Source organism: Trematomus bernacchii, unplaced genomic scaffold (assembly GCF_902827165.1).
Source record: "Trematomus bernacchii unplaced genomic scaffold, fTreBer1.1, whole genome shotgun sequence".
Taxonomy (NCBI): domain Eukaryota; kingdom Metazoa; phylum Chordata; class Actinopteri; order Perciformes; family Nototheniidae; genus Trematomus; species Trematomus bernacchii.
The window spans coordinates 346,142-359,868 of record NW_022988176.1 but is presented as its reverse complement, the minus strand read 5'-3'; the positions used below and the strand labels follow the sequence as shown (position 1 = coordinate 359,868).

At 39.4% G+C, this 13,727-nt stretch overlaps 2 protein-coding genes across 3 annotated transcripts; one reads left to right on the top strand and one right to left on the bottom strand.

Moving 5' to 3' along the window:
- Positions 1-55: 55 nt before the first annotated feature.
- On the bottom strand, positions 56-5,621 carry gltpa (glycolipid transfer protein a). The gene is made up of 6 exons (XM_034122433.1): positions 5,551-5,621; positions 5,136-5,265; positions 1,862-1,920; positions 1,623-1,756; positions 1,065-1,215; positions 56-967 (listed from the first exon to the last, which is right to left on the bottom strand). The coding sequence occupies exons 2-6, from the start codon at positions 5,236-5,238 to the stop codon at positions 785-787; spliced, it is 630 nt and encodes a 209-aa protein (XP_033978324.1). The 5' UTR covers positions 5,239-5,265; positions 5,551-5,621; the 3' UTR covers positions 56-784.
- Positions 5,622-7,004: 1,383 nt separating this feature from the next.
- On the top strand, positions 7,005-13,343 carry tchp (trichoplein, keratin filament binding). 2 transcript variants are annotated; one of them, XM_034122450.1, is made up of 13 exons: positions 7,005-7,020; positions 8,477-8,671; positions 9,821-10,031; positions 10,132-10,188; positions 10,482-10,550; positions 10,933-11,106; positions 11,184-11,296; positions 11,391-11,457; positions 11,571-11,743; positions 11,828-11,909; positions 11,999-12,184; positions 12,339-12,482; positions 12,895-13,343. In XM_034122450.1, exons 2-13 carry the CDS (start codon positions 8,481-8,483, stop codon positions 12,925-12,927), a joined length of 1,500 nt encoding a protein of 499 aa, XP_033978341.1. In that variant the 5' UTR covers positions 7,005-7,020; positions 8,477-8,480; the 3' UTR covers positions 12,928-13,343. The 2 variants fall into 2 exon arrangements, with proteins under 2 accessions (XP_033978341.1, XP_033978340.1); XM_034122449.1 differs by lacking the exon at positions 7,005-7,020 and adding an exon at positions 8,139-8,285.
- Positions 13,344-13,727: the final 384 nt, after the last annotated feature.

Sequence of the window (13,727 nt, the reverse complement as noted above, 5' to 3'; positions counted from 1 at the left end):
TCATTTGAGGTCGGATTGCTCTCAATTTGTCCCATTTGAAATGTAATGTGCTTCATCAAGCATTTCAATTATGTCTAATCACTGTGTTGAAGGTAACACAGTTTTAATGCAACACTTTACATCACATTGACTGAAGAAGTTTAAAAGAAAATACACATTCAGTGTAATGTGAGAACCTGAGAGAAGAGGGGACAGAGTATTGCTTTATAGTTAGAATACATATTTACATCCTGCATAGCATGGAAGAAAGAGGCAGTAATAATTAACATCTGGTGCTTAAAGAGCATGCCTGCTTTACACAAAGTGATACATATACTTTCTTTAAGGCAGAAAAGCTAAAAAGGTCACTGAAGTGCTCTGTGGCTACATCTTAAGGCACAAGCATGTTTGAAATAAACTGTTTATAACAGTGTTCGTGCAGCATCTTGTAAAAATGTTATCTTATCAGAATAGGTGCCTGGAAAAAACAAATAACTTTGGACAATATAACGTTAACATTGTTGATTAAAAAATAATATGGACTTGTTGTAATAATAATCTGCAGCTGCTTATGGAGACTTGCGTCAGAGTCAAACAACACTGAAGAATGCGTAAAGAGAGAATCAGAACAGGAACACAGATGCTTAAAAGTGCACAAATATTTGATGTGTTTGAGTATTATTCATACACTCCAACAGTGAGCTGTCAGAGGAGCTGAAGGGAGACATGAAGTCAAGATTTAGACTACAAGCTGCAGACTGTGAAAGGCTTTGTAAACTAAGACCAATGGAGGGACGTCCTGCGGTCACACTGTGTAGTCAAGTTCAGCGTTCAGCTTAGTGTATATATCATAAATAGCATCAACAGTGGCAGTGAAGTTGACGAGGAACTTTCTGATTTTTTCCAAGCATTCCTCTTCCTTGACATCCCGACCCTTGGAAAGTGCCTTCATAAAATCTGTCTTATATGGAGAACCAAAAAGAACTGCCTGGAAGAGCAAATATAAAAATGTCAAATTCATACACAACTCTGTGTATTTTGTATGCTAATGTTACACAATTAAAACTGCCTCATAAAAGACTCACCTTGAAGAGCTGCTGCACGAACCAGCCATGGTACCTTTTCAGGGCTATTTCATAGGCCTTGGCAACATTGACTCGTATGAGGTTTGGGTTGCTATCATCCTTTTCACCATCCACCAGGCTCTGTAGGAAGACTTGAATAAATCGTAGACCCCTGTCGATAAAAAAGACACGCACAGTGATTATGGGTGCAGACTAAGAGGTTACATGGTGGAGATGAGGTTGTGTGGATGTTTGGGTCACCTGGAAGATGCTGTTCACATTCGTTATATATTTTTGTCATAAGGATGTCTCTATTGTAATTGTATCTTGCTTGCCTACAGTATACTATCACACAACATCTCCTATATGCCTGTAATTGTTTCATCGTCTGAAGCATGGGGTCAGAAAGGACATACAGTATGCTGTCATATGTTGTACATAAAAAAAAAAAGTCCATATTCATGATTTGTGAGATTGGACTAAATAAAATAAACCTGCCTTGATTTGATCTTTCCCAAAAGTAAATGAACACGTGCAATTCAATAATCTACAAAACCTGAAATGTAAAGTTTCTCAAACCTTTTCAGCCACAGAAGTGCCAATGTAGCTCCAGTTTTAGGCCATCCTGCGCCGTGTATTTCCTTCTCTGCCTCCAGAATCTGCTGCAGTGTCTTGAATCGCACCGGGTTGGTTTCGTAAACTGCCTTGATTTTCTATTAGGTAAAACAGAACATGTATTCTTCTATAACAAATCTGAGAAATGGATAAATAAAGCCTCAGATTAAACTCAGGTGACATGAAAGAATAAACATACTTACTGTGATGTTACTAGCTAAGTCCACCTTTAATGGTGCAAAGATGGTAGAACCAAGGCAGTCTGTGGAGGAATGTTTACACAGAGAGTGACTGAGAATCTTGTGAGTTAAAACGTACCTACAGTATGTAAACAAAAAAAAGTATTTAGCCTATATAAGAATACCAGCATTATTCTCCCTCCCATGGAGACCACCAACCTCTATCATTACAGAAGCTAAAAGGGTTACTGTAATAACTGTAATGTAGGTCTGTATGCATGGCTTTTTTGTTTTATTCGCAATCATGAACAATTCTTAATATTTAAACTTTTAAATGGCACGTGCAAATAGTTTAAAGCACCACTGACATGCATATCAAGTTAAGTGGCTATACAGTAGTTCTAATTCACATAGTTACATAAGTCACATGCAAACAACATCATTTAAAAAGAAAATACACTTCCAATAAAATCTTGATGTTAGTAAATACTACTATACATTACAACTGTGGCACAAAACCTGACCTTTGACCTTTTAACCACACAGACTCTTTGGTGGCTCTGTCTTTAAAACTCCTGTTGCACCACACAAGAAATCTCATGTCAGGCTTAATTAAAGGAATACTATGTTTAAAAAGGACACACAAGACATTTGGAATTATTTAAATTGTGAAACCTGTACAGATATTCATTTTCAACACCGGATGTGATTATTTTAACTGATTTCCATGGTGTACCGTGTAGCTTTAGTTAAGTTGTAAATCAAGCAGACCTAAAGTACAGTAAAACACTTAACACCAGGCTTACAAGTGTTTTGCTGCCTGTAATGGGAAGTGTGTTCTGTTGCACCTGTAACACTCAGCAGTAATCTGACAGGATGCTGGAGTACACCTGTACGTCATGGCAGTGAGGTGAGAAACTAAACCACTGAATCTTGGTGGAAACATGATCAGGAGGAGTTACTCTTTAAAGGTCCCCTATTATACTATTTTTCATCAATATATTATAGGTCTCAGATATTTACAAAACATGTCTCTGAAGTGTTTGGCTCGAAACACCAAAGCGATCACATCCCATAATCCTATAGTCTGTTACTTTAGATGAAAATAAGGAGCCACTCCCCACGCCCCTCTGAGAGATATTTGGTTAAGAAGAACACAATGGTGATCTAGGAGGAGATTCAGGTGATAAGGTGGGGGGGGGGGGGGTTACCTTGGTTGGTGATTGGCTAATGGTTACACAAGCCAAAATAACTTTGTGACATCATAAAGTGGCCAAAATCTGATCAGCTCATTTTCAGACAGGTTTTTATATAAATGGATCAGGATAAAAAGAGAGAGAATCTTTTTTCCTGAAACTTTCAGAATCTTTTTACACAGAGGGGACACATGTTGATGTATAAAAGACATGAAAAAGCGGATTTTGCATAATAGGTGACCTTTAAGTGAAATACTGGGAAAATATTCCAATCTTTAAAGCACTCTTGTGGCCTACAATAGCTCCACAGTACTGGATTAGGCCTTCATAGTCTGCTGTTCTCACAGACACTTCATCACAGTATTATCATATCATTAGGTGTCCTTTAATTAGGCTACAGGAGTATTTGGTGACAGGATGGTGAACAATGACATCTAGAGTCCCGACCCCACGCGGCTCCTGGACAACCCGCTGACACAACAGACAGCTTTTATCTCCTGAGCGGTTAGTGGAAACTACTCGTGAAAAAGTCTGCTCTTTTGTGCCGATGCTATCCACAACACTGAACATATCTTGTTTCTTGGATGTCCTTAACTTGTACGGCTCTCTCAATATGTTCCACTCTCTTTTTGTTACATAGACACAGTGCATCTTAAAAAAACAAACAATTAAACATCGGTAAAATGTAATTAGAAAAAATTGAATTCAAACAAACTAAATAAATATGTTTCTGTTAACAAACACCATTCAGTTCTCCACTTGTTATAGATCCTGCATTGCAACACAGGTAATTATTCTGTCTATTATTCTTAAGCTTGACAGACCCATGCAAGTAGTTTACTAAGGTCAATAAGAATAATAAAAACATGAATTGTCCAGCATTTAAAACAGGTGCAAAACTAACAGGGGATCCACTGTCCATGCAGCCTCAAAGAAGAGGGCTAATTAGGCAGACTAATTTAAAACACCTGTGTGAATGAACTATACCAGTGTGCAGGACTTTAATGGCTTGTAGGAAAGTTGGCTGAGCAATTTCTAGGTCAGGAAAAAACAATGGCGACAAGGAGGAAAGAGTTTAATATGGACATCAGACTTGGTTCCTCTCTAGGGTTTCACATGGCAAATTCAATAGAATGCCTTTGGCATATTAATACAGAATGAAGCAGCACAAAGATGCTCCGGTGCACCATGCCGCCGGTGAATGGGCGAGGGGAACTCAACACCGTACTAATCAATTTTCACAACTAAAAATCCAGGCCAGTGGGTTAAATTATGCATGCTAAAGGATTGTGGACAGCTTGATGGTGAGAAATACGATATCAAAAAAAGATTATCATTTGGAAAGAGCAAGATCGTTTTATTGGGTTTGATGGAAGTGTTGTGACAGATTGTCCTCACAACAACTTATGGGTTTATTAATCAAAGTTGAACAAATCCCACATGAATGATGCATGACGTCTGATAAAAAGTTAATTGTAGGGGACTTCTGTCGGATAAAATCCTGCATTTGTGTGCATGTTTAGACAAGTTAACAATATTCAGCTGAAATCATACAGCACTATGAATCTACATGATTGAAATATACTTATAACACTTAGACTGTGTCACCAATCTACAGCTGCAATGCTAAGTCGGTATATGGAACAATAATCAATTAATAGTTTATTATTTTGAAAATATATCAATCATTTGTGGATTTTTTCAACCAAAAATGGCCAAAATGCTGTTTTTTAGATTCAGTCATGTGGAGATTTACTGCTTTCTCTTTTTAAAATCATATTTAACTTAATAAATGTGGGTTTTGGATTGTCAAAAAAAGATATTTAAAGACATTGCCTTGGACATTTCTCTATTTCCTGACCTCTTATAGACCAAATTATTCAATGAAAAAAACCTAGAAATTGATTTGCAGATTACCATAATGAAAATAATCATTCGCTGCATCAATCTTTCCTAAACTGTACAATCACTGAATAACTCTAACAACTTAATCATTGATGTATTAAATGCCTCTACTCGCTGCACCCAACAGTATATCCTGTATATCCTGTATAGTTGTGCGTATATATATGGCCTCTAACTGCTGTGGAAATGTCACTTACCGAAGAATGGTGGAAGGTATGACACAGCCTCCAGAAACGGTCTTGTTTCCACCTGTCTGTCAGCAGGCATCTGTCTGAACTGGTGCTCCATTAGCAGAGCCATCTCTTCAGTCCGGACACACTCTAACCTCTGAAATGATGATAGCAACAGGCTGTCAACCCTCAACTGCGGAGCAATACAGTGACACCAGAAGAAGCTGTGTGCCATACTCCCACACTGACACACACACATACACACACACACACACACACACACACACACACACACACACACACACACACACACACACACACACACACACACACACACACACACACACACACACACACACACACACACACACACACACACACACACACACACACACACACACACACACACACACACACACACACACACACACCAGTCACCTACAGTGAACCCAGGTTGCGTCTTATCCAGGCTCCTCCAGTGGTCAACTTGTTAACTGGGTCATCGCTCCGTGTTTAAACAGCCGATAAATGGCGTTTAGTGCACAACAAACACAAGAAAGTCAGATGATGTGTCTGATCAGCTGACCCAACACTATTCTTCCTCTGTTTTTAATCGCATGTGGTGCTTTACTGCCAACGAATGGGGCTTTGTGGAATATCTTAAAGTATCTGCATTTGCCATTTCGTTACACTCAATTAATTCAGTATATCTACAGAACAATAATTATTAAACAACACAGAAGCTTAAAAGGTAACTGTAGAAACTAGTGCAAGTCAGTGCATGGCCTTTTCTTGTTTTATTTGTATTATATGCTTTCACACAATTCAGACAATTAAAAAAATATAAAGTTTTATTTTTAAATAATAAAACACAAAATATTGTATTTTATAATAACAATAATAACTAGAGAATGCAATTCCTGAAGAAATTGCTAGTGGAAATGCTTTATGCTGAAAAGCTGATGCTAAACTGCTATGCTGAAATGTAATGTGTAAGAAGAAAGTGAAGAATTTAGATTGAAATGATACATGAACACTGGGGGCTTGAATGTGTGATGAGTGAAGAAAAGAAAGTAAAAAGGCTTGGAAAAGCAGCAGAATATTTGAACTGCAAACTTTTGAACTAACTTGATGGCGAATGATCTGTCGCCATGGCAACGGCATTTGATGACACCCCATAATACGCTTAGATGTGTTGATGGCTACATCGTTACCAAACCTGTGAAGTTTTGGGCCGTTTGGAACATTTTCACTGAAGTTATGAGAAAACCGTGTTTCATGGCGAGCATTGTGTTGCCATAGCAACGGCATTTGAAGAAACCCCATAATTGACGTAGAGCTGTTGAGGGCTGGACCGGTGATATGCAAGCGAAGTTTGGGGGACGATCGGACCGTTTCCATTGGACTTACAGCGACATCGTGCTTCATGGCGAGTGGTCTGTCGCCATGGCAACGGCATTTGATGACACCCCATAATACGCTTAGATGCGTTGATGGCTGCATCGTTACCAAACCTGTGAAGTTTTGGGCCGTTTGGAACATTGTGTGTGAGAGAGAGAGAGAGAGAGAGAGAGAGAGAGAGAGAGAGAGAGAGAGAGAGAGAGAGAGAGAGAGAGAGTGTGTGTGTCTGTGTGTGTGTGGCAGAGAGAGAGAGAGAGAGAGGGAGAGAGACTCTGTGTGTGGCAGAGAGAGAGAGAGAGAGAGTTTGTGAGAAAGAGAGAGAGAGTGTGTGTGTGTGTGTGTGTGTGTGTGTGTGTGTGTGTGTGTGTGTGTGTGTGTGTGTGTGTGTGTGTGTGTGTGAGTATGAAATGAACAGTTATAAACTGACTGCTGTCAGTTGGAGTGATGACATCATCGTGTTCCATTACACAGGTGTTTATAGTTGAGCTAACGAGCTCTGAAGATATCAAAGGTTTGCATTGTTCTGAATGAGAGATAAACCTCTTACATGTGAACGTTTTGTGGAAGAACGATAACAGATATCTGTGAAATTTCAAAACGTGAAGCATGTCAAGGCAGTTGAGTATCTGAAGTGTAATTTTTGTGTACTTTCGGGTTAATAATGTGGCCTTTTTGGCAGTTTAACTAAAGGTGTGCGGCTGCTGCTGTGAGGAAATATCAGCCTGAAATTACAATGGGTTTTAATGGAGACATGTTGAACGTTTTTTCACTTCATGCCCTCAAGAGGCATTTTGTTTAATTATTTTTGCTTAATTATTTGTCATTTTTCAAGCTACGAGATGTTGTCCTCCGTTTGTCATGAACAATTATGTCTCAGGAATGTAGGGTTTGGGAATTATGGCAGTTTAAAAAAAATATATGAAGGCACATTTCAAGATTTGATCCACTCTAGCTGTGACAGCACGCACTAATGTTAAAATCTGAAGAAAACCTCTTTAACAACTGAACAATGTTTAATATCTCTAAAAGTAAGAATCAGATTTAAAAGTTGTGTTACACGAATAATGTCAGAAAGATGTGTAACATTTTAAAGTTGGAATGAGGTTTCTGAGTGAAAGTATGAATGAACAGTTAGCAGTTGAAGTCGCATGAAGATTTGTTGAAGTCTGAAGAATATCTCCATTGACTTCAATGGTTAAAGATGTGATAAATTATGGGATGTATCTCTGGAATTATGAAAGTTATGAATGAGAAAAGTAATAGCCTGCGATTCCCGACCGAGCTGAACGTTTTGATGTTTGAACGGAGTTTCTGCGATGTTGAATGTGGGAGGAGAAGAGGGCCAAAATAAGTCGGCGGAATAATAATAATAAACTTTTTGTCCGTAGCATAACATATAGTTGGAATGCTGTATCAGCATTCCCACTAAATAACAATACCAAAACAGCGGTTTAATACAATATTGGTGATGTTTCTAGATCATAGTAGAAAATAAATAAATAAGCAGAACTATAAACTTTGTATGAATTATTATTTTTAATAAATAAGATTGCCACATACATTTTTTACGAAGGTGCGTTTCGCAATTTCCTCCAGTAGACAATTTTGAACTTTACTACACCCCGTAGCGTGAGAGTAACCAGGAAGTGTGGCGCGGTAACTAAGGAAAACTGGTGGATCCATGGTTTGAATAAGGATTTGTCTATTACAAAATGCAAAACCTGGACTGGTTTTAACAAACATCAATAGAAAGCAATTCAGTGTGCTATCGGAAGGGTGAGTAGGTATTAGTTATCGAGCTGAAATGGTCACAAGTGCGTATTTGTTGCTTGGTAGTGAGAGCTTTTCGATTGGCCAGGACAAACTGACTTTAGCTCACTTGTAAACAATACATCACCCAACGTTAATGTAAGCGAGGATACCTTTAACGTGATTTCTTATTATGTTGTGTGTTCATTATGATTCAGGTCTATGGCGTTGCCGAGTCTCTCGGCCCATGTGCCCGGTCGGTCCCGGGGGCTGGCCGGTCAGATGGCCCGGCAGCGGGAGCAGGAGGCCCGGCAGCGGCAGCAGTGGGAGCTGCACGCCCGGTACTTCAGAGAGCAGGGGGTCCGCAGCCAGAAGCAGGAGGCCTGGAGCTCCAGACACTCCTACCAGCAGAGGTGGGTCACTTCCTGCACCACAGCTGGATCTATAAACAAATAGAGCTAAATATATTCTTTACTAAAAGACAACCAGAGTTTGGAGTAATCAGATCTTGTACTTGAGTAAAAGTAGAAGTACCAGAGTGTAGGAATACTCTCTTAAGTCTTATTTAAGTGTTGATTATTATTTGCGTCAATAATCCAAATCTGCAAAGTAAGTAAATATATTAAATTTACCTCTGATTTGTAGGGGGGTAGAAGTGCAAAGTAGCACAACTTTTAAATACTTAAGTAAAGTACAAGTAACCCAAAATTGTAGTACTAAGTACATTTACTCAAGTATAATACTTGTTTTACTATCGTACAGTAAATGTACTTAGTTACTTCACATGACACTTGGATCCACATCAGTTAACAAGTAATGCTCATTCTCATCATTGAATTAAAGACATCACTTGTAATTTTAATTAAGTTTGATTTCAGGTCTCTTCCTTGTAACAATAAAATACTGTTATTTCATTCTAATTTTCCTTAAGTAGATTTAGCAAAGTACGAACTTCACCTGTGATTCCATGTTAATGTTCATTATTAAAATGATTGCAAGCTCTTTCACCTGTTTTACACCATTTCTCTTTCCCTGTCCTCACTTAGATGGCTCTGTAAGTAAATAACCTTTGTAAAATATAGGTGTCTTTACCATAGAAATTTCAAAAGAGACAGTATTCTACAAACTATTGCTCCCTGTGAACTTTTACTTATTTGGGAAACACATTAGCTGTTTGTTTGGCACAACACAAATCAGTTTGTCTATATTTTTCTATGAGAGATACCTAATGTGTTTCATCTACAAATGTCTAAATACATTTAACAATATTTGAGAGCAATAGTATGGAAGTCAATGCCTCTTTTTCAGTGTTTTGTTTTTTAATATACATACAGTCCATGTTTTCGTCTCAACAACTAAATATCAATGTGTTTACCCTTACATCTATGTACCCTTATATAAATGTGCTGTGATATATAATGTGTCTGTGTGTGTACAACATGTGTGAACATAAAGGGTGTAAATAAATGTGGTATTATCTCTTCTAGTACGACCCTGAAACCCTTGACAGATAGAGAAGCCAGTGAAAAACAACTTATTTCTTTCTTCCTCCGTTTTGTCAGTATGTCAGCATACCATAGACAAAGATTACAAGAGGAACATATTGCCAGCCTGGAGCAGCGCAGGAACCGACTAAGGACCATGCTTCAAGAGGAGCGAGAGCGTCTGGAGGCGGAGCTCCGAGGTGTCGTTCCTGACAGGAGCTCAGCGGCAGGTCAGCTGGTGCAAAAGACTGAGGAACTCCGTACAGCAAGAGAGGAAAGGAGAAAAAAGGTAGTTGCATTTAATCAAAACTTATTTTTCAGTGCTGATCATGGTAGTACTCTGCCATAAGTGTATAAATCCTGTTCTTTCCTTTCTGTTTTATCCCTAGCTTTCACAAGAGCTGCTAAGGGAGCACTGGAAGACAAACAACACAGAGTTGCGAGAGGTAGCTAAGTTTAAGTCTCACTGTCGATGAAGTGATAAATGGCCTCAGGACTCTAGTAACCGTTCTGTGCGTCTGAAGAGCTCTGCAAGAGGAGAAAACAGACACTTTTTGTCAGGATGTTCACTTGATCTGGAAACTAATAGGCCTTGTGATGCAGATATTCCATGACTTTCTGTTAACCTGAGTCCAGTGTAGACTCCAGAGAATAAAATGTTCTGGTATCCCTTCCGCTAAGGATCAAGTTAATCAGTATCCCTGTCTCGTGTATGTCCTTACCTTTAATCTGTCCACAGGTCGAGTCAGCATTACATAAAGATCATGTTGTCGGCCAATGGCAGGAGCAGATATCTGAGAGGAAACAGGTGAGACATTCATCACAATAATGTTTTTATAACTGTCTCCGTAAATACAGTAATCTCCAAATCACCTACAGGTCAAAAACACTTATTCGTTATTACTGAATTTTACCTAGACCAAATTGTGTAAAAATGGCTGTTTACCACTTTTAAGCATCCCCTCCCTTAAGTCAGTGATGACACATCGGACCCACAAGGTGTTAGACTCTGCCGTTATCCTTTTACGTGACAAATTATTCATGAAACAAATCAATATTTAATTAAACTGGGCTCATCTGTGAACACAGTATCAAGTCTGAAATCTACTTACATTGATCCCCTGAGAATGGCAGATACTTAAGAAAGTTTAAACACCTACTGTAAGTGACCCTGCTCTTTAAACATGTAGGAAGAAGTGGCCGAGAAGAAGGAGAAAAAACGCTTTGAAAATGAGTACGAGAGGACCAGAAAAGAGGCTCTGGAGAGGATAAAGCAAGCCGAGGAGAATAGGAACGCAGAGGAGCGGAGGAGGGCAGAGGAACTTCGCAAACAAATGGAAGAACTGAAGCTGAGGGAAGAGGAGGTAATCCGAACTTGGACAATGTGTTTCTGCTTGGCAAACATTGCAGATGTGAAAGCTAATCTTGTTTTTTCTGTAAGGCAACTCGCCTGAAGAAGGAGCAAGAGGCTCTGCTGGTCAAACAATGGGAGCTGGAGAAGGCAGAGGGGGAAAGAAAGACGGTTGAGGAAAAGAGAAAGAAGTGTGAGATGGGGTAAGGGAATCTCTTCCTGCAGATAACGACTCACACGTTATATGATGCCTTATTCTGGTGAGGCATGGGGTTCATTGGATGTGTGTTCCACCAGGCAATTCTTGATCCGTCAGTATCGTGCTCAGCTCAAGAGGAGAGCCCAGCAAGTGCAGGAGGAACTGGTTGGTCAACTCCACCCTGTTTTGATACAATATATATATATATATATATAGTTCTACATAATCCAACTTGCCCTGGTTTTCACACCTTATTCAAATCCCCCTGTGCCCACCAGGAGGCCGACCGTAAGATCCTGGCAGCCTTGCTGGAAGGGCAGCAGGAGGACACAAAGATAGAGACCACGCGGAGGGAAAGGGCCATCGCTGATGCTGCCTGGATGAAACACGTGATTGAAGAGCAGCTTGAGTTGGAGCGGGAGAGGGAGGCTGAGTTTGACATCCTACGCAGGTGAGCACCAAGATTCAATAAGCTCTGACTCTGCAGGAAAGGACTTCTCCTCCAACACCAACCTATGTATCTCATCCATTTTAGAGAAGAGGCTCAACGTATGTGGGAGAAGCGAGAAGCACAGTGGGAGAAGGAGAGGAAAGCCAGAGAACGACTCATGCTAGAGGTGAATTGTTTTTAAATGAATTCTTATTTTAATGCTTTTCAAATGGTATGACTGCTAAACTTTCCTTCTTTCTCCTTTTTCTTGTAAAGGTACTTGCTGGGAGACAGCAGCAGCTTGAGCTTAAGTTGCAGAAGAACAGAGAAGCTCAGGAGGAGTCCCTAAAGAGACGAGAACAGCTGATCCAGGATCTGGAGCTGGAGAAGGAGACCAGGCAGCAGGAGAAGGAGCAGGAAGAGGGGCATAAGACAGCACGGATGGAAGAGATAAATGCTCAGGTGGGCACAGTGGTTTGGGATTTCATAGCACTGTTTTTTCAACATAAAGAAATATATATTACCTTTCATTCCAGCCAACAACACAGGATTGGATGTGTTTTTTTTTTATATCATTAAAAACAGATATTAAGTTGTTTCTGTATTTATACTCTAGGTGGAGCAGCGGCACCAACAGCAGTGGGAGGAGCGGTGCAGATTAGAGGAGGAAGAGGAGGAGGACAAGGAGGCTCTTCAAATCCAGGAGGAGGAGCTGAGGCTAGAGATACAGAGGATGGCCGATAAAGGGTACCAGGAAAAGGTAAAAGTTAAAGCCTTTTTTATTTTATTTTTGTATTGTCATCATACAAAAAGTGCAACCCTGTCCCAGTGTGCAAAAACTAGACATACATAACATTAAAAACACGGCAGTAGGACAGACAACATAAGCAATCATACGGGGGAATAAATAGTTACAAATATTGATATAAAAATAGTTTATCATTTTTAAAGTGTGTATATGTGTGGAGATGGTTACGGTTATTGCATTAAGTGTAGAGGTTAAGCAGCCTGACGGCCCAGGGGTAGAAGCTGTTTTCTAGTCTGTTTGTCCGTGACTTGAAGCTCCTGTATCTCCTCCCAGAAGGCAGGAGAAAAGATGAAAGTCCCGCTGAATGTTCCTATTTCAAGTTTCAAAATGCTGTTCAATATTAAAATATGCTTGTGCCTTTCAGACTCGAAGCAGACCTCGATCAGCGTGGACATGAGCCACCGACAAGACTGAAGTCAAACAAATATTGTGAGATGTATATTTGTACCTGAAATTAGCTTTAAAGGATACATTTGTCTTTCTTCAAGTGTGTCTTGAAACAATGCTCCCGTGACTATATGTGAATCGAAATAGTTAGCGGGCACTGTAATGGTTCCTTCTGTTCCTAATGGCCATGAGGAGATGTGATGGGCACAATCCAGTCCTTATTCAATTTAAGCATTTCAAACTTAATCCAATCAGTAAGGATTGTTTCTTTTTGTGCTATGAGGTCAAATATTGTGCCATCTTGATGTTAATTATTTAATTCTTGTTGTTTGCATATGTAGAAAATGATTGATTTTTTGCACTTTTCGAGCTGTATTTTTTCTATCCTGAACTTGTAGACTTTATAATAAACATTTTGCCACCAAATCATTTCAGCACTCTGTATGAAGGCAATGCATACATGAAACACACATTTGATATATTTATAAATTAAGTTTATTTAGAAAATAATTATTTTTCCCAGGTGCAACTTAACAGCTGCATCACAAACATCCCTGCACTCTGGTCAGGTACAGAGAGGGACATTACTTGATCAGATTTCCAAACCACGATGAACTCTGAAACACTTTGTGAGGATGAATGTGAGGTTGCACAATTATACAGGAGACGCCTAGACTTCTATCCCATATGACGCACATTAAGTACGAAACAAGCAGCATGGTAACAGAGCACCAAACACATGGACATACATATAGTATTAGCTCTACATATATTGTCACATCACCAACATTGCAATGGCACACAAGATCG